The sequence below is a fragment of the Nilaparvata lugens genome, chromosome 4, assembly GCF_014356525.2.
Source record: "Nilaparvata lugens isolate BPH chromosome 4, ASM1435652v1, whole genome shotgun sequence".
In the NCBI taxonomy this organism is placed as follows: domain Eukaryota; kingdom Metazoa; phylum Arthropoda; class Insecta; order Hemiptera; family Delphacidae; genus Nilaparvata; species Nilaparvata lugens.
The window spans coordinates 36,065,138-36,087,182 of record NC_052507.1 but is presented as its reverse complement, the minus strand read 5'-3'; the positions used below and the strand labels follow the sequence as shown (position 1 = coordinate 36,087,182).

General features: G+C 35.9%; 2 protein-coding genes across 6 annotated transcripts in view; one reads left to right on the top strand and one right to left on the bottom strand.

Annotated features, from left to right (window-relative positions):
• The window catches only part of LOC120351157, a 120,343-nt gene extending 104,876 nt beyond the window's left edge, over positions 1–15,467 (top strand). For 2 of the 4 annotated variants that reach the window (XM_039427395.1, XM_039427396.1), the window contains exons 2-3: positions 13,260–13,545; positions 14,513–15,462. In XM_039427395.1, the coding sequence (XP_039283329.1) occupies positions 13,296–13,545; positions 14,513–14,556 (294 nt within the window). In that variant the 5' untranslated portion in view covers positions 13,260–13,295 and the 3' untranslated portion in view covers positions 14,557–15,462. Of the gene's footprint in view, positions 1–12,252; positions 12,453–13,259; positions 13,546–14,512 lie in introns of those variants that run through there. The other 2 variants (XM_039427394.1, XM_039427393.1) reach the window with 2 other exon arrangements.
• The window catches only part of LOC111049599 (nucleolysin TIAR), a 675,963-nt gene extending 655,864 nt beyond the window's left edge, over positions 1–20,099 (bottom strand). The window contains exon 1 of one of the 2 annotated variants that reach the window (XM_039427387.1): positions 18,661–20,099. In XM_039427387.1, coding sequence (XP_039283321.1) covers positions 18,661–18,753 — 93 coding nt within the window. In that variant the 5' untranslated portion in view covers positions 18,754–20,099. The remainder of the gene's footprint in view (positions 1–18,660) is intronic. The other variant, XM_039427388.1, reaches the window with a different exon arrangement.
• Between the last annotated feature and the right edge of the window lie 1,946 nt (positions 20,100–22,045).

Below are 22,045 nucleotides of genomic sequence, written 5' to 3'. Positions count from 1 at the left end.
ATCATTTGATGGTGACTGCTGATGGTGATCTTGTTAATTTCCAATATTAGTACTGTCCACCACAGACCCGTAGTGGTAGGGGAGGGGGAGTCAAATTGACCCTGCTCCCTCATGCCCCATCAATGTTTCTTCTCTATCGCTTTGAGCGTTACGGAAAGGGGGAATGGAGACAGGCTCCGGTCCACCGTTCACAGAGATTAGAAATCGGTTATGGTTGGGGGTGGGGGGAGTTTAGATTGGTGGGAGGCTGCTTTCGGGTGTCGGGGGGAAACAAAAGCGAAAGCACTCTTTGTCGTCATCAGCGTGTTGTAGTTTTAAGGGTGAAAAAGAATGTTTTGCGCTCGGCTCAGCTCGACGCAACGACCAACGACGTCGCAACGCAATTACTCCACGATATTTTTCCGGCATTATTCCGTGGCTCGTGAGCCCCTGCGGGGCAGCCGTGAAACGAAATTTTGCGCGCTTGCATATCTACAACGTGGCCAGTTTTTCACCAAAAAGGGGCACACTGGCCCCCTCACTATACCATGATCATAGTTGAACGAACGGTCGGTCCTTTCTCGCTAAGCTCCAAAGCCTCCCTCCCCTCCTCACACAACTTCACTAACCATGGGTCACTTCTATCCAGTGAGGACGAAAGAGAAAGAAGGGGAATGCAAAGTCCGACTGTCGATAATCACAAAACACTTTTTATTCGATTCTTTTTCAATACTTTTCGTTCTCGCTTCTACCCGTCCGGTGCTCTTTGTGAGTTAGTTTCTATCTTCTTCAGTTCTCCCTCAAACAGTGTACTTCCCTTTACTCGTAAAGTATTGCATCACACTTGCCAGACACTTTGATGACGAACTTTGAGTCACTCTTTGCATTTCTGCTTATAATCGTATAAATGAATAATCGTATTTATATATCTGTTTTCTAAGAAGATGAAACCATCCGTAGGTCAAAATTAGATTAGTACTCAGTCAAGATTCACAAAATTATCTTTTGTATCCTAGTTCTATGGTTGTTATTCACTGGATGGAAGAATAATATCCTCTTGTCATGAAACCGTTCGAGCATAAGAAATGTCAAAATATATTAATTTGTCACATTTGATGGTAAAAGAAACACATTTTACAATTTAATTTACAATAATATATTATTATCATCGCTAACAACATTCGATTTATTTGAGTGGTTCTTTGACTAGGTTAAGTTTCTTTTCCATTTTATAATATTCTATTAAGGTTCAATAGTTCATTTCAAAAATATTTTGTGGTGCTAAAATACCACGTGACAAGGCCTGCGCTGGCAAACACCATCCACACACTGAAGCTGGTCGACATTGCCTTCATTAATAATCGACAGTAATCGGCTTGAGTTAACAAAAATCGACTTGAAATTTGAAGCATAAAAATGTCAACAGTAAAGCTTACAAGTCGAATACATTCTTAGTAAAATACTCATGAATTCCTGAACAGTCTATTTTGTTTTTCTTGTTATTATGTTTGGAATTTATTTTTCCAAAACCAATGACCTCACAAAAGAGGGACAAAGGCTGCAACGAAGATAATCGCAAAATGACCACCAGCCTTGGGTCGTTGGGTCAGCTATCGATTCGTTTATCGCGGTGAGTGTCGCATCATTTGATGGTGACTGCTGATGGTGATCTTGTTAATTTCCAATATTAGTACTGTCCACCACAGACCCGTAGTGGTAGGGGAGGGGGAGTCAAATTGACCCTGCTCCCTCATGCCCCATCAATGTTTCTTCTCTATCGCTTTGAGCGTTACGGAAAGGGGGAATGGAGACAGGCTCCGGTCCACCGTTCACAGAGATTAGAAATCGGTTATGGTTGGGGGTGGGGGGAGTTTAGATTGGTGGGAGGCTGCTTTCGGGTGTCGGGGGGAAACAAAAGCGAAAGCACTCTTTGTCGTCATCAGCGTGTTGTAGTTTTAAGGGTGAAAAAGAATGTTTTGCGCTCGGCTCAGCTCGACGCAACGACCAACGACGTCGCAACGCAATTACTCCACGATATTTTTCCGGCATTATTCCGTGGCTCGTGAGCCCCTGCGGGGCAGCCGTGAAACGAAATTTTGCGCGCTTGCATATCTACAACGTGGCCAGTTTTTCACCAAAAAGGGGCACACTGGCCCCCTCACTATACCATGATCATAGTTGAACGAACGGTCGGTCCTTTCTCGCTAAGCTCCAAAGCCTACCTCCCCTCCTCACACAACTTCACTAACCATGGGTCACTTCTATCCAGTGAGGACGAAAGAGAAAGAAGGGGAATGCAAAGTCCGACTGTCGATAATCACAAAACACTTTTTATTCGATTCTTTTTCAATACTTTTCGTTCTCGCTTCTACCCGTCCGGTGCTCTTTGTGAGTTAGTTTCTATCTTCTTCAGTTCTCCCTCAAACAGTGTACTTCCCTTTACTCGTAAAGTATTGCATCACACTTGCCAGACACTTTGATGACGAACTTTGAGTCACTCTTTGCATTCATGCTTATAATCGTATAAATGAGTAATCGTATTTATATATCTGTTTTCTAAGAAGATGAAACCATCCGTAGGTCAAAATTAGATTAGTACTCAGTCAAGATTCACAAAATTATCTTTTGTATCCTAGTTCTATGGTTGTTATTCACTGGATGGAAGAATAATATCCTCTTGTCATGAAACCGTTCGAGCATAAGAAATGTCAAAATATATTAATTTGTCACATTTGATGGTAAAAGAAACACATTTTACAATTTAATTTACAATAATATATTATTATCATCGCGATCAAATCTAATAACATTTATGCTCGAAAAAATGGATTGTTGTCTTGTAGAAATATTGTGTTGATGCTGTTAGACCTTTCATACAGATTAATCGAGATTGGTAGGTGAGATCAAGTTCAAAATACCCTTCATTTCTTCACTTTGGTGAGATAGCTGAGATTCAATTGTTTGAGGGATACAACTTGAGGGATTCAAATGTGTTTGAGGGATACAACCCTCCTATTTTCTCTATTATAACATTGGAAAATTATCATTATAAGTATTATCACTCACTAGTACTCATGAATTGGTGGAACGCTTCCCAAATTCCGCTGATAGATTGAGGATGTTGATCAAATCTAACAACATTTTTGAGGATGAATATATCATCACCATAATGCAATTTTTAAGAAATTGTTATTTCCATCCTTCAAACAGAACATAGTTTCGGTCAGTCCTGTCCTGTACTCCCTCTTTATCAATGATTTTCCTCCATATGAATATACTATTCACATAAAACCATGTTGAGTATGAAGAATGAAAATGATAATTTCTTAGACATTGCATTATGGTGATGACTTAATCTTCCTCAAAAATGTTGGTAGGTTCAATTAACATCCTCGATGTATTAGTGGCATTTGGGAGACGTTCCATTAATTCTTGAGTACTTCAGTAATGATAATTACTATAATATTGTTCTTAACTACCTTACCGCTGTTATTAGTTGTTAAAACGCAATTTCACACTATCAAACTTTTCCAATGAAACATATAGGTCTGCCTTACAGAAAGAAATGAAAGAGTCACAAATCATTTGTGAACTATCCTATTATATTGAGCGAGCTATTTCTGTATTTTTATATATTATTTATATCTGGTTATTTATGTTCAACGGATCTCAAAAACGGCTCTAACGATTTTCACGAAATTTGGAACATAGTAAGTTTATGATATAAAAATTCAATTGCACTAGGTCTCATCCTTGAGAAAACTCGCTGATCGACATTAAAAGGATGATTCATCCTTGGCTGAAACAGCTGTGGATAGTAAAAAAGTGAGTGAGTATGTGAAAAATCAAAATATCGCATCCCCAAAATTCATAAGATGACATATAGCCAGCTGTGAAATATAAACACGATCAATTTAGAGAATTGTGTTCTGTTTATCAATAAAATATCGGGGAGCTCTGGAGTGTCAAAGCATAGAAAATTTGTAACGAAAGATTGAATTTATAGTTTATATTTATTTATTCATTTTCTCAGTCGTACAATTATTTTTACAGTTATATGAGGAGGCACAACAGGCTTATGCTCAACTGTCCCTTTTTAAATTTATAGGCTATCACAGTCCAAATCAAAATCTAGGTTAAGCTACTATCACTCTTCAAAATAACAATTTATTCACACTACAAAAAGCAAACACATCATCAATTAATTACAAATAGATATACAATGAATTTGATTAAGAATGATATAATGTGTTTGCTACAATATTTGCTAATATATTATGTACTATTCTACACTAACAACATCTAGTTGCTATTTTGGACATGCTGGAGTAGTTTCTCCAGCTGAATTTTTCTTCTCGTGAAATCAGCAGGATGATCCCGCACACATGCACTCGTTCACTCTCTTCCATTACGGTATCTACAGACGACAAAATTCCCAGCTGTTTTTACAAGGACGTATTTATCCTTTAAATGTCCTTCAGCGAGTTATCCAAGGGTTGAGACCTAGTGCAATTGGATTTTTATATCATAAACCAACTTTGTTCCAAATTTCGTGAAAATCGTTAGAGCCGTTGTCAAGATCCGTTGAACATAAATATATACCCATATCATATAACCATATAACCACATAACCAGATAACCATATAAATATAAGTATGTATAATATATATATATATATATATATATATACAGAAATGGCTCGCTTAATATAAAAGGATAAAAATAACGAGAGAAGCTCGGTGCCCCGATATTTTTCTCATGAATCAACAAAGTTGCAAAGGCGGTTTCCAAGCCGGTTTCCGAGCTCAGGATTCAGATAAGTTTTAGACTTTAAACAGCTGGAGTCAGCTGGAGTCACTTGGATGTAATGAGCTGGTTTTCGTGCGTCATATGGAGGCCGAAAATTGAGTGTTTTCTGACCACGCCGGTAAATTTTTTACTGCCCTAGGGCTGTAAATTAATCTTGAAGTCAGCTGATTCTGATTTAATGTGAACGTGTTTACAAGATAGTTTATGAAACGGAATCAGTTTATGCTTCTAGAATTATTGAATAAAGTATTTTGCAATAAGATACTATCATTCTATTTGGATGGATGAAATACAAAAAATATATTATCAACTATTCAAATTCGATTTTCAGAGTAAAATAGAATCCAACCTCTAACCTCATAGTACTGCGTTTGCCACGAAACCTGGTGGATAATTTTGGAACTACTTGGACAAATTCCTTGGTGCTGAACGTTTTTACAAATAGTTTATTATGAAACGGAGTTAGTTTATGCTTCTAGAATTAAATAAAGTATTCTGCAAAAAAAAGCTATCATTTTATTTGGAAGAATGAAAATGATAATTTCTTAGATATTGCATTATGGTGATGACTTAATCTTCCTCAAAAATGTTGGTAGGTTCAATTAACATCCTCGATGTATTAGTGGCATTTGAAAACGTTCCATTAATTCTTGAGTACGTCAGTAATGATAATTACTATAATATTGTTCTTAACTACCTTACCGCTGTTATTAGTTGTTAAAACGCAATTTCACACTATCAAACTTTTCCAATGAAACATATAGGTCTGCCTTAAAGAAAAAAATGAAAAAGTCACATATCATTTGTGAACTATCCTATTATATTGAGCGAGCAATTTCTGTATTTTTATATATTATTTATATCTGGTTATTTATGTTCAACGGATCTCAAAAACGGCTCTAACGATTTTCACGAAATTTGGAACATAGTAGGTTTATGATATAAAAATTCAATTGCACTAGGTCTCATCCTTGAGAAAACTCGTTTATCGACATTAAAAGGATGATTCATCCTTGGCTGAAACAGCTGTGGATAGTAAAAAAGTGAGTGAGTATGTGAAAAATCAAAATATCGCATCCCCAAAATTCATAAGATGACATATAGCCAGCTGTGAAATATAAACACGATCATTTTAGAGAATTGTGTTCTGTTTATCAATAAAATATCGGAGAGCTCTGGAGTGTCAAAGCATAGAAAATTTGTAACGAAAGATTGAATTTATAGTTTATATTTATTTATTCATTTTCTCAGTCGTACAATTATTTTTACAGTTATATGAGGAGGCACAACAGGCTTTTGCTCAACTGTCCCTTTTTACATTTATAGGCTATCACAGTCCAAATCAAAATCTAGGTTAAGCTCTTCAAAATAACAATTTATTCACACTACAAAAAGCAAACACATCATCAATTAATTACAAATAGATATACAATGAATTTGATTAAGAATGATATAATGTGTTTGCTTCAATATTTGCTAATATACTATGTACTATTCTACACCAACAACATCTAGTTGCTATTTTGGACATGCTGGAGTAGTTTCTCCAGCTGAATTTTTCTTCTCGTGAAATCAGCAGGATGATCCCGCACACATGCACTCACTCGTTCACTCTCTTCCATTACGGTATCTACAGACGAAAAAATTCCCAGCTGTTTTTACAAGGATGTATTTATCCTTTTAATGTCCTTCAGCGAGTTATCCAAGGGTTGAGACCTAGTGCAATCGAATCTTCATATCATAAACCTACTTTGTTCCAAATTTCGTGAAAATCGTTAGAGCCGTTGTCAAGATCCGTTGAACATAAATATATACCCATATCATATTTCTTTTATAATGAAATTTTTTAAAATTAATTTAGTTATAGAATTTCGAGATTCTATAACCACATAACCAGATAACCATATAAATATAAGTATATCTATATATATATATAAAAGCGAAATGGCACTCACTCACTCACTCACTCACTCACTCACTCGCATAACTAAAAATCTACCGGACCAAAAACGTTCAAATTTGGTAGGTATGTTCAGTTGGCCCTTTAGAGGCGCACTAAGAAATCTTTTGGCAATATTTTAACTCTAAGGGTTGTTTTCAAGGGTTTAAAGTTCGTCTTTTAGCATGTATATTCTTCTTCTCCCAATCTCTTAATTATAATTGAAATTTCCATATCATATGTTACTATAGAACTATAATCTAGATAGAGTACCTCTTCGAAACAGTTGTTAACTGGCAACTAAATTAATAATTTTGTCAGGTTGGCATTAAGTTGAGTTGACTTTGTTAGGTTGGCACCAAGTTGAAGATTTAAATGCATTTATCGCGGAAAAATTGATTGGGCACTGCTACTTCAATCCTGGGAATATTATATTTCTAGCCGTCAGGCTCGCTTCGCTCGCCATATCCGTTTAGCCAGACGTTCAGTCTGGACCCCCGACTGGATTGTCCTAACATTGATAAAAATGCTCAAATGAAAAATGCAGGCGAGCGAAGCGAGCCTGCTGATCTCATTCTTGGACGATCCAATTGGGGGTCCAGGGCCCTGGCTAGGCGGATATGGCGAGCGAAGCGAGTACCAATATTTTTCATGAATCAACAAAGTTGCAAAGTCGGTTTCCAAGCCGGTTTCTGAGCTCAGGATTCAGATAAGTTTTAGACTTTAAACAGCTGGAGTCAGCTGGAGTCACTTGGATGTAATGAGCTGGTTTTCGTGCGTCATATGGAGGACGAAAATGAGTGTTTTCTGACCACGCCGGTAAATTTTTTACTGCCCTAGGGCTGTAAATTAATCTTGAAGTCAGCTGATTCTGATTTAATGTGAACGTGTTTACAAGATAATTTATGAAACGGAATCAGTTTATGCTTCTAGAATTATTGAATAAAGTATTTTGCAATAAGATACTATCATTCTATTTGGATGGATGAAATACAAAAAATATATTATCAACTATTCAAATTCGATTTTCAGAGTAAAATAGAATCCAACCTCTAACCTCATATTACTGCGTTTGCCACGAAACCTGGTGGATAATTTTGGAACTACTTGGACAAATTCCTTGGTGCTGAACGTTTTTACAAATAGTTTATTATGAAACGGAATTAGTTTATGCTTCTAGAATTAAATAAAGTATTCTGCAAAAAGAAGCTATCATTTTATTTGGATGAATGAAATACAAATAATATATGATTATCAACTATTCAAATTCGATTTTCAGAGTAAGATAGGACTTCTAACCTCAACTTCCGCAGTCGACGATAACAAGCATTGTTGACGTTCAAATTGTCCAAATTTCAAGTGCGCTAAAACAGCTGATCAAAAAACTTTTCATTAGTTGTGTTTATTAATTATTATTCAAGAATCAAAACATTCATAATCATATCATCTTATTGTGCCATTTAAAAGAATAAAAAAGTATAAACTCAACCTCCCACATTGAAACATAATTGAACATAACCTTTTGGGTTATTTAGACATATTGAAATCTACCCAAACCAAACCCAGCTTAAGTTCTGCGATTACCACTAAACCTGGTGGATAATTTTGGAACTACTTAAAACTGCTAAAAACAAACTATTTTTTCGGACATGTTATTCAGTATCAAAATTTGGGAACAGAATAGTGTTGGGCCCTGCCTGTTGTTCTTTCCCGATCATATTTATAATATGATTTGTAATATTGTATCCACTGAACTGAAAATGAGAAAAAAATCTGTATAAATTGTATATGAAGGCTGATAATTGAGAATTGTCACGTGGTATTTTAGCACCACAAAATATTTTTGAAATGAACTATTGAGCTTTAATAGAATTATAAAATAGAAAGGAAAGATAGCCTAGTCAAAGTACCAAAGTGATAAAGAGTAATCATATTATCTAAAGCGATAAGAAAATCATGCAAAATTGTAATCCAACAATAATGAGAATTCATTGGCAGAATTAAAAATTATAAAGCGGCTTATTTATCATTGGCAGATCATAAAAAATAGTTGCATGTACATTTGAGGTTAGAATTCTTTTTTTTGTTTTAAATGAATCAATCAATCTAGGATAAATCGACAGTTCTTTGAATCGATACCTAACGAATCAGCTGATTGCTCGATCAACCAGTATAAATTGAATTATAAAGTTAACTCACAAAATATGTATTATATACACTAGGGAAGGTTTATGTAAATAAATAGGGACAACTATTATTGCTGCATGAGTATTTATTGCAATCTAAAAAAGTATGAAAACCAAGAGTACACAAAGCTCATATGAAAAATTAAATGTACACTACTTTATAGTATCGTATATCGAGATTTATTTATTGGAATAATCTAAGACAATCACTCCATTTATTTATATAAAAACTTTTTATTTATCTTTCTATAACAAAGTTGGAGAAACCCTGAATCTGAAGTAACCAATTATATTGAGTCTAACTAAAATTAGAAAGCCAATCAGAAGGAAGCTTACAAATCGTTCAAGGAAGAGATGAAATTTTTCTGAAAATCATTTCTCTTTGGCTTGTGATCCCAATCTGTGAGGACGCACATGGAAATTGGGGTTCTTTCTTCCTATTAAATTTTAAAATCATCAAGCCAATCCCTTTTTCAAATGTAAAATATTTGTAATTAATGTTTGTTTATCTGTGAACTCAGTGTTGTTAAAGAGTTCTTAATTGTAATCTGTTCCCATAAATATATTTTTAATACTGAGAGAAATTTATAAGAAATCTGGACCATGCGCGAGCCCAGCAGAGATGAAAAGGACTTGCATAATTAATTATTGGAAATAATTAATTTACTCTACAAGACCTTCAAGAGCATCATTACTGTGAGTGTTAGTTCAAACGAGCTCATTTTTAAAGGCCTTTTAATAGTGAATTGGGGAATTGATCAAAGCGCTATATGAATTAATTCAAGTTTAAAAAATTCGCAACGTGTTGAGTGCTATCATATAGTCTATAAGAACGTTTTATGAATTTATTTGATTTATGTAGGAAGCTTACTTCCATGCACGGCACAAACTCATAAAAATCCTGGGATCATTGTATGGTTAATTATTATTTGCTCATTGATTAAAGTATGTCATGTTAAATCTACAGACCAAACAGGTTTTAAGTTGTAGAATTCTGAATTGACTTGAAGTCCACGTATCAGTATTAAATACAAATTTATAATTTTTAAAGCTCACAACGGTGAATGCTATTAAGCCTTGTGATAATCATTCAAATTATAGAGAAGAATTTATTTAAAGAAAATTATAGATATAAGAATTTTTTATATATATTCTTTTATGGGAATATATTTTGTGTTTTATGTCAGCATACAAAATCATAGAAGTTTTTATTATATCCTAATTCATCTCGTGGTATACAGTTTGAACTGTCTTGGTACCAAGAAAGAAAAATATTCCGCAGCACATAAAACTAGTGAATCAATTAATATTGATCTTATTAAGAGCATTCAGTACTTATCATCCTTTGATGATAGTCATACTAGTCCGCCAGAAAAACCATATTGATAATTATATTGATAAGGTTCCAGTTATATCATATAAGGATCCAGAGAGCTTCAAGAACTGGCGTTGTAAGTTCTAAGGAATTTCAGAAGGATAAATTGGTGAATACCTGTATTCATGACAAGCGTTTTAAAAATCAACTAGAAAAAACCATAGTTGGTCTTCATTATTCTCTATTGTGTACATCCCTGTTTTTGACAACATTTTCGCCATTTTAGCCGCCATCTTGGATTGCATTTGATCGAAATTGCTCGTGTCGGATCCTTATAGTGTAAGGACCTTACGTTCCAAATTTCAAGTCATTCCGTTAACTGGGAGATGAGATATAGTGTACACAGACGCACATACACTCATACACACACACACACACATACAGACCAATACCCAAAAACCACTTTTTTGGACTCAGGGGACCTTGAAACGTATAGAAATTTAGAAATTGAGGTACCTAATTTTTTTTCGGAAAGCAATACTTTCCTTACCTATGGTAATAGGGCAAGGAAAGTAATATAAATACTTGGACAATCTCTGATTTTTAGATTACCTCAGATATGCTAGAGCTATGACCTTTCAGTTTTTCTTTCGGAAGTGCCTAATGAACAAAATCATTATCATATATATATATATATATATGATAATAATTTTTTTCCAGGTATATATATATATATTTATAGATATTGAAATATCTAGCCGTCAGGCTCGCTTCGCTCGCCACATCCGTCTAGTCAGAGGGCTCCGCCCCTGGACCCCCGACTGGATCATCCAAACAAAATATTAGCATATATATATATATATATATATATATATGATAATAATTTTGTTCCAGGTATATATATATATTTATAGATATTGAAATATCTAGCCGTCAGGCTCGCTTCGCTCGCCACATCCGTCTAGTCAGAGGGCTCCGCCTCCTGGACCCCCGACTGGATCATCCAAAAATAATATCAGCAGGCGAGCGAAGCGAGCTTGCATTTTTCATTTGAGCATGCTCTATTCCATCAGAAAGTCAAAGTACTGAGAAAACGCAGAAAAGCTGAGAAAAACGTTTGAAAAACGCAAATTTTGGGCGTATCTTTGACTTAAAAACCGATTTCGAGCTGGAAAAGTCTCATTTTCGGCCCTAGGTGCAAAATATACTATTCCGGAACGGGGCGTAGTCGTAGTTTTTATGATAATCTTCATCATTTCTCATTTCTATAATTGGAAACTTTTTTTCTTGACGAAATGATACATCCTCAATAATTCAAAATAGCTGAATTTCACACAATTCTCTCTTTATCATATTTTGTGTTCAATTTTCTAGTTTTTCGAAATATTTTAAACGTGAACTGAATGACTACGCCTCGTCGTAAATCCAAATTTTCGGAAATCCAATTTTCTGACTCCAGCTGTTCAAAGTCTAGAACTCAGCTAAATCCCGAGCTCGGAACCGGCCCCAATGTTCTAATGTTCTAGATTCACAACACTTTGTTACATTGGCTAAATGGAAAGCAGTTATCCATAGAAAGTGCTGACAGAATGAATTGAATCTCACTATATACCATCCAGAATTAAGCACTAGATTTAGTCCAGAATGAGGTAATTGTTTCAAAAACTTTGGAGAGTTGCCCCTCGCACAACAACTATTAAGGCCACATAGAAGAAACTTGAACTTTTTTTGTAATTTCATCAGCGTAAGAAGAATCTCTGGTCTAGATTCAAGAGGAACGTTTCATTGGTGAGAGAACAATGAGCTACAGCGACTCTTGTTGCAGTGAGATTCACTTTGAACTGACAGCATTGGTTGAATGAGAAGTGTTGCGTGTTATTCATTAATAATGCTGACAGTATGAGGTGTAAGTCGTGTGCAGGTGTACGAATAATAATTTGAAATTGACGTAATTAGGCTGACAATTAATGCACTCTGTAAGACAAAAGCCAAAAATAGACATTTCACGTAGAAAACCCAAATTTGATCAGTGAAGCCCAGTGTCTAGTGATGCTAGCATCTCGATTAGCCTATTGTATTTCCTTTATATTTTTCATCCGAAAACTGGTTGAAATCTTTTACAATATTCCTCCAAGTGTCATCATTGATGTTGATATAGACATGTAAGTGAGATATAGCCTACTCCTCAGACTCAGATTACATCCAGTTCCAACCAATGTTACAAGTAAAAATCTGCTTCTCAAGTTAATTAATTATGTTCAATATCACATTACATTTTATATTTTACTGATAATCATGTTATTTATAATACTCTGATTAGAGGTATCACATAATTTTATCACTGTGATTATATGGAGACTTATTATCATGAGTGAATAAGTCATTTGATAAATAGTTCATAATATAGATAGTGTGGTTTATGTTATATTGGTTGTAATTTTTTAACTATTTAAAACATAGTTACAGTCAATATATTACTGAAACATCAATGGAATAATATGTTGCTAGAGCTCCAACAAAAGCTGAATAATGCCGTTGATAAAATCAGAATTTGATCAACAAGTTTCTGTGAATAAGATCTCTTGTTCAAGTTGAATAAGGTACAGTTTATTTTTGTTCTTATGAATAGTTTCCCTCATCTGAATCATTTCAACAATTTATAAGATAATCATCTAGATTTTCCCTCAAATTGATGACCATATGATTGACCATAATAAGCTGTTGACTAATGAATGTAGAGTACTAATGTCATTTGCCGAGACTAGACACGCCCAAGTATGTCCAGTGACAGTAAGGCTCAGCCTTAATTGGTCAGCGGCTAATCAAGAATAGTATATAGTGATAGTATATAGCTATATACTATCCTCGACGTCTAATAGCCAATAATAGGTCTTCATTGATGCCAATTGTAGGTTTTCATCAGACAAGAGACTGGTCTCTGCCAATGACAATAAGGATCATCTTTCATTGATCAATGATCAATGACCAATCGTAAATATTTACTAGGGCAATAACTCAATTTTTGTTGCAGTTGATTGACAAGCAGAACAGTTTCGGAGGACCAAAGATGAAGATTATGCGACTCACTTTCCTGTCTCTTGTGGTGTTGATAGCATTCTCAGTTACCTTGACACTAGCCAGAGTGAAACGTAAAATGAAGGAAGAATTAGAAACACCTCCACTACCACAACAAGAAACACCAGCACCACCACCAACACAAAGACGAAGAAGGACCACAGGTCAGACTACAGAACAGACTACAGGTCAGCCTACCGGTCAGACTACAGGTCAGACAACAGTCCAGACCACTGCAGACGGTGAGCCTCTTATTTTTCTACATGTTAGTTGACAAACTTTAAGAAGTTTGATAGCGAGATATTCGCCACTAAAAAAAAAATATTTCATCCTGTAATTTCCCGCCCTACAAGACATGAGCTCTCTCTGAGTTCACATATGAATCTCTCGTGAGCTGAGGCTACAGTTGAATCATTTTGATGAACGATAGCCTGAAAACAGTAGTCACAACGACGACTGAGCAGCCAGGTTGCTGGGCATTTACTTCCACTTTTGCGGCAGTCGGATCTGTCTCACGTGTAAGCTACTTGTTAGTAAACCGTCAATCTAGCAGGAAAACCTTTCTGAGTGAACTTAAAACTTCAGTTTCATCTACCCATTCACATGAAAACTTGAACGACTTGGATTGGAAGCCAATCACTTGTCCCACTGTCTCGTTTTTATTCACCCGGCCCAATTCTTTTGAATTGTTTGAATTCTCGAGTACTAATTTCGAATATCATTTACTGTTTTTTTTATTTACCTGGCTGATCATCACCAGGGAGCTCCTGCACACAGAGACAATAAAATCGTAAAATAATCACCGTCACGAAATACCGATGGAAATTGGAACGGTCGAGTACCTCCTCACCCCGCAACAAATAGACGATTCCAATTCGTCAGGTGTATTATAAAAATAATAATTAATTGTCATTCATGATCAGCAGTGGACAAGGTTGATCAAATCTTATATGGCAACTCATCTGATCCGATTTCCATTGGATTATTTTCGTGCGTTGTCAATAGTTCGATACCCGCAATATGGATTTGCCATGTACATCTGAGTTTCGATCATTTCCGATTCGGTGTTCCCTAGCCGCTACTAATGTCCCTGTGTGCAGTGCAAGCTACTTTAGAACATACTCTCATGTATTTATAATTCATATTGTGTTTCAATGAAAAACAGATATGTAAACAAATCAGTAAATGATTATATGTCTCTTATTCTAGCATTGGCCAGGATGAATCTAAACCAACAGCCGCCGGCTCCATAAACTTCAGTTCAGCCACATAGAAACCCTAATGGATCTCTTCCGTCCTATTCCAAGAAACTAAATTACGAAAAAGAAGTTATAGACGTAGTCCTCTGCCAATATGTTCCACTACCATCATACATTCTCCATCAAGATTTTTAATTATCTTAATTCATTCTACACACACACACACACATACACACCCACACACCTTGCAGAAATCATATAATATATTAATAAAATACTGAAAGAATTGAAACAAGTGACTGAAAAATTGATTCATCTGAGAATAATAAGAAGCTCATTAATCTCAACCGGAGAATGATCCATCAACCATAGGTGTAATTTATATTATTTGTAAGATTTAAGATTATTTGAATATTTAATCTCGACGGGAAGACTATTGAAAAATTTAGTACCCAAAAAAATTATGCTCTTTTGAAAGAGACTGTCTGTACCTTCCAGTTTTCTTCTATAAAGAAATTAAATTTTAATTTTTGGAATTCTTTCATTTGAGAATAAGAAAAACAAACATGTTAAGCTTGCAATATACTGGTGACAGGAATAAGATGATTGTCTTACAAAGACAAATATCTTTGATTTTTACTAGCAACATAGTGATTTTTTATAATAATGAGCTATATGATAAGTTACAATTTCTGTAGAATGATGAAAAAGTCGAAAACTGGTGATTTATCTCTGTCCAGTGTAGATTGAGACAGTAGCATCTCAATTTAGGTCTACGCACAGGTTTTAACTTGTAGGCTACTCCTTAAACATAGATGGACATAAAAAAAATATACTGCAGTTTTGGGATCATTTAATATATTTAATAGTATTTTTCTTGTATTATTTTTAGATGTTATAATATTATATTATTATAATTGTGTATGTTTTTTGAGAAATAAATTTGAATTTGAATTGAAAATCATTTACAATGATAAGTTGGAGAATATTTCCCTTGGAATAATCTCTGACGATTTTTATCTTAATTGAAAATCATTTACAATGATAAGTTGGAGAATATCTTCCTTCGAATAATCTCTGACGATGATTGTTAGAGAATTAAACAGTTTTTGATAGTGTATTTTAATGATCGTCTTTCGCACAAATTATAGTATCTATGATTTGAGTAAATGCTGAATTATCTGAGATCATATTGATAGGTGAAATTTGTCTGTAAGAATCTCTATACATTAATGCTAACTTATGTAGATAGAATTTTTTGGAGTGGGTTTGTGAAAAAATTGTTGAACGGAATGTATATCATTAATAATAATTATTATAGTAAAGTTCAAGCGATTAGATACGGTTCAGGGTTGAGGGTTCCGAATTGGATACGCTCTACTCTGTGTAATAGCATATAAAGGAAGTAAATTTACTTATTTTGTCTGTGGAAATAGGTAGTTTGCTCTATTTCCACTAGTAGATAGGAATTAAATTATGGATTTCGATAATGATTTATAAATAGAATAAAGTCAATTTCATGCTATATTTCTCTGTAAAAAGAAGATTTTAGCACTGATTGCACATAACGTTCTCAAAATATAATCTATTATGCAATCCAAACTACACCAAGGAAAGGGGTGTTATTTGCAATGTTCAACGGAATAAATTTACAGGGATCACATTTATTCAAAGATTGATACTTACAATCATGATTTTTTTCTGGAGGATTGAAACTGGATGATTGAGTACTCTCGTATGAGGTGTTTTGAAGTGTCGGACTTAGCTTTATAATTGATAATCGGGTCCTATCATGTGATCAACGAAGTAGCCAATATTTTCTTAATCATCCATTATAGATTTTTCGGATATTTCCGAGTTTTTATTAGCTAATTTTGACATTAAATTCGGTAGTGAAATGATTATTTTAATGTCTCTGTAACCAAGAAATGAGAAAATCACGTTGAACGTCAGTTAAATTACAAAACGTAATTTAACAATGAATAAAGCACTACACTCTCACACATCGATTTTTGTTCGTACGATATTTTGCCGTCTTTATGAATTCTATCAGATTAAACGGAGCTTGACAAACATCATCCGTTTGAATTCATCTGAATCCCCATATCTGATTATCTACCGATCAATTCATTTATTCATACTGCCGATGAGTAATTGATTCCTTTATTTTTAAGTTTTTTCTATAAATAATGTTGACATCCGGTACCTTACGCAAAACTTTGAGAATTTTAAATCAGAAAATTTCATTACTATAAATGGTCAAGTTGTCCAAGTACAAATCCACGTCGCTCGACAATGAGTCGCTGTCAATAAGCACAAGTGTGCACCGAAGTGAACCTTGCTGACAACAGAGAATCGCTCTGGCCGTAGAAAGGCGCCTTGCTAGCATCGCAAAATGTGAGCCGAGTCAAACATGGACATATGCAGCTTTATTGGAGTGATATCAAACTCCAGGTCCAGTTCCATATTATGCTGTTTTTACTCTTAACCAGAATACATTTTTATTAATACTAGAAAAATTCCCCTGAAATTGGGGAAAATTAAGCTGCTATATCATCACTCCCTCAATTGGGAAACCTTAAAAATGGAATGAATTTCAAGGACGCCATTCTGCGTTTGAGCTCCTTTCCTGTGGGCAGTGGGCACCCTCCAGGGTTTGAACAGCTTGTGGAAGCTGAGAATCGAGCTGGAGTAGATGAATTTGATAGAAGATGAATATCACTCGAAAATATTAATGGATGATGTGAGATGAAGCGAGTTGAGTTCTTCTGTCACGACTCATCGATGATGATTGATTATTGAGCAAGCCTTCCATTTATTGAAGTATAGAAAATATGTTATTAAGTCAAAGAACTATGAGAGATTTGGATAAAGATATAATCTATTGTTGTTTCTGTCAAGATTATCAAATCAGACATTTCTGAAAATATAAATGAACTGCTTTTAAACAGATGCATCTTCTTGTCTGGAACTCTCGGGAGAAAAACTAGAGTGGATGAGAAACAATGTAATTCAATGAAGGTGATTGACTGATAAGGAAGATATACGGTTTTTTGAAAAGGCTCATATCTCGTGTATTTCAAGCTATTATAAATATTTCTTGAAGAATTGGAGGGAACTGAATGATACTTGAAAACCTTGGAAACACTTTGAAGAATTCTTGAATTCCATTGTATGCTCTCCATGCACTCAGGAAAATCAAATATCCGTAATAGCTTTGGTAACAAGATGGGAAACAAAAGTGTAAACATTGATGATAGAAACTTATGCCTCATTTATCCACAACTCTTCCCTCAGTCATGATTTTCCCACCGATCAAAAGACTATTCAAGTCACAAAAGCCTCGACGTAAATACTTGAATCGTGTATAGTCTATGTGATTATCACGTTATTTAAGACTATCATGGTTTCAAGGCCTATCTAGACGGCAATCCATTGTACCAATTTACTCGCGATTCCCCTTCCTAGTCATTTCCAAATCTCACATAATTATTCATGTAGCCCACCTGTTAGGAGACAATATAATAGAACGGAAACATTAGAGAAATGATGATGTCTTAGGTACACGATAGTTTTCAAAAACGACCTTTCGCCTAGTTGCCAGAAAACAAAATGTTTGTGGTCCAATTAAATACAATAAAATAGAAGATTATAACTTGCGTTCAAATCATATAAATAAATGTGTAGACATTTTTATGGATATAACTTGTAATCATCAACTGATCAGTTGAAGAAATTGGTAAAGAAAATTCAAGAATTCAGTTCAAGATAGTTTTAAGAAATGAACTGTATGAGTCTCTGAAAATAGTTTCATGGAGGGATAATTGAATTAATTACAACCATTCCTTGTGAATATTGGAGTCGAATAAGTGAACTATTATTTCATAATATTAAGTAGGCTATCACCATAATCAAGTATTTTTATATACTGTTCACTTTATAGTTTCAAGATTTTGAAACTTGGAAATGTAAATTTGTAATGTGAGTAAGGTCATTGAATAAAACTTGATTTGATCTAATAATTTCTGAATCTAGTCGTGTCTTGGAATCAGAAGAAAGGGTACTAATCAATTCGATCAAAAATAAAAGTTTTCACTTTTCAATCATGAAAATACATTTTTTTAAATAGAATCTCGTAATATTGTTTTAGTTACTGACCTTGATGATAGGGGTGGCGCCGCCGCTGGGACTGACACTGTTGTTGGAGGCGAGGGCCAGGTGCGGCCCATAGTTGAAGGGCACAAACAGCATCGGGGTTGAGGCGGATTGCTGGGTGGCGGCGGCGGCGGAGTGGGCACCCGTGGCGGCTGTGCTGGCAGCCAGCGTGGTCTCGGCTGGTGCTAGACTAGGGTGGTGGTCCAGGGGGTCGCCGGCTCTGTGGCAGCGACAAGCAGCCTCTGGCAACTGGTAGGGGGCGCTTCGCACACTGGCCGATGACGCCAGCCTGTTGGCCGCCGCCCTAGGCAACAATCGCGTCGGCTGGTTGCTGGCAACTCGGCCCGTGTCTCCGCACTGTTGACAACTTTTCGGCTTCCACACGGCACACGGGTAGACGCCGACCAGACTGTAGCCGACTAGAACTCCACCAGGGCTGCCACCCTCACCCAACGACGAAGCCAACTCCTGCCCGGAAATCTTGACCGAATTTTAATGCCCTCTGTCCGCACTATCACATGCACCCGCACCGGTGTGCACTACAACAGCTCTCTCCCTCTCCCACTAACAGCAATCGATTTCCAATGTCTCTCTCTCTCCTCTTGGAGATCTGCACCGCAATGCAATAGAGGTTATCGTCAATTATTACGGGAGCGCAGTGTATTATGATCTACACCCAAAAATACAGAGGGAAACTACAGTAGTAAAATTAAATCCTACTGTATATAAATTACCCAGCAATATTTTGTTCACTGATATATATTTTTTTTTCTGCTCGAATTTGAACGTTAGGTACTGATTTAGGGCAATTTGAATATGAAAACAAGATAAAAATTTATTTTACCTTGAACAAGCGTTTCTAGATCTCTAATGGGGCTCTCAAATAGAAATCAATGTATTCTCAACAGAAGAATGGGAGATTTAAAACTATTATTCCACGTGGCAGAGATGTGATACGAAATCAGGTTTCACTGGACTTTGACATGCATTAGAACACACGTATAGCTTGTAGAACTAAACCTGATGATATTTGCCTTCGAACCTTTTTCGCATAAATTTGCACTATTCAGTATACAATAATCTCTGGTATTCGAGTTCACTATTATGTTTTGTGAGTTAGTAGAGGTACTGAAAAGAATCCAGAGGTTTGGAACAAGTGATAATGAATCAAGCAAGAATCATGTCAAGTAGCAACGAACCGTCACGTGTTCACATCAACAATCACTATTACTTCCACATGCGCGCACACATTCAGAAATAGTCACGTGGGGTGAAAAGAAGACTGTCACGTGTGATCGGACCGGGAGAACGAAAGAGACCGAGGAAGTCGCTGACGCGGTAAGCAGAGCACAGCACAGCAGCCAACAAGTGCAACGCTAATGCAGGCACTGCGCACGGCTTGTGTTGCCACTGTACAATAAATAAAGCCGGCTCCTCGCCAACCCTGTACTGTGACGACGACGATACAGGGGATGATGGGTGCGGTGGTGGTGCGGGGTTCACAAAGCAAGCAACAGACGAGAGAACGGCGCGGCGCAGGATTCCCAAAACCCTCCCCCCCTTCCAAACCACCACCAGCCTCTCCACAGTCTGCTGCCGCCTTGCAATCAATGAAAATATAAACCAGAGCTCGCTCCAGCACACTACAACACACAACAACCTACCCTTTTTCCTCCGCTTTCCCCCATCGAAAACCCTGCAATCCTGCTGTGTGTCCCTCAGCGTCCATCATCCCCCAGCCAACGGTCCCGTTCGTCGTTGCGTCTCTAGTGAGTGCCTTGAAGCTGCGCAGCATCCGAGCTGAAACTACTCACAAAAACTACACAAACTACACTCACAATTATTGGCAACAGTTTGTGGGTAAACGTACATAAACATGCTAGAATACATGGAAATTCTCATGATAATATTGAGAACAGAGTATCACACTCAAACACAGATTAGACAACTAGCTAATGGAAAACATCTACAACAGGAAGAAATAATATGACAAAGGCTCAATAACAATCGAATAAAGCTAAAAAGAACTTGTTAAGTTAACTCAATGTTATTATAAGCAAATTAATCTTGAATAGCATATGGAGAATAAACAGGAACATTTCAGTGAAACGAATCTATGAATATTGAACATCGGAATAAGTAAGCAAATTTGAATCTGAAGATGGGATACCCATCATCATTGACAATTCTTTTATACGTTCAACTCGCTCAACCTGTTATAAATATTGAATATTCTAAAAAAAATATCACAAATGTTATAGACTAACACAGGTGTAGAAAGGGAACATGATCACGGAAGCACACACATAGGCAAAGAGCACCACACATTACATGGAGAAGTCGAATATACCAAATACACGAATATGGGGGAAGAGCCGTCCCATATCTGAAAGTATGCATGGAAAGAAAACACACACACACAAACGCATATTCATAGAAAACGCTCACAAAAACAAGTTAGTAATACTCACCCATTGGAGTATGGATTTGAAACACACTGATCCAAACAAGAAGGGAGAAAATACGGCTCCCACACAACCTCGAGCGATACTTTAATAACATGCGTAAAATTGTATTCTCCCCCCTAGCAACAACCAAACATTCCTTACATGCCTCTCTAAATCATCAACAATCAACTCAAGTATGTAATATACTTATGTTGTTGGTCTCGAGTGATGGTGGATTTGAGAGTTCAGTTCACATGTTGATATTGCTTACAAGGAAAATATATTAATAACGGAGATATGCACCCGTGCTTCAATTTGTGATTATATTGTAGTTGTTTTTATTTGACTAAGAAGGCTTTAGTGGGAGTTTTCTAGAGTTCAAGTAAGCTTATTCATTGATTTGATGAACGTTATCAGAATTTACGTTATCTGGTTGTCACAGACTGGGTTGATTCAATGGAAAAAGAATAAAAAAATAGGAATGGAAAGTAAGTCAGTAATGTGTAATTAAGTATTGATTGATCCTTTACTTCGAATGAATTCGATAACAAATCTTGGCTGGATGCTCAACACTTCCCAATGATTTCAAACTCATCTATGATACTAAAGGTACATTCATCAAAAAACACCAAGGCTTTTATGAATTTCGTCATCAGAAGATAATTAGACAACACGATACAATGCCTTGAACTTTAAGATTTGAAATTACCTTATTCTAGTACATTGATAAGGTATATCAGACTGAGTACATTATGATCCATGATCCATATGTGTCGATTAATGTCCCGAATAAGAGTCATGTATGCTGCTCAAGTGAAGTTCTCACAAATGATTCCATCAACAATCTAATTTATCAATTCACTCAGTCAAGATATAATAACCGCAGACACCTCCTGTCACGATGGAGGTTTGAACTCCAAAAATTTAAGTTAAGTATATCC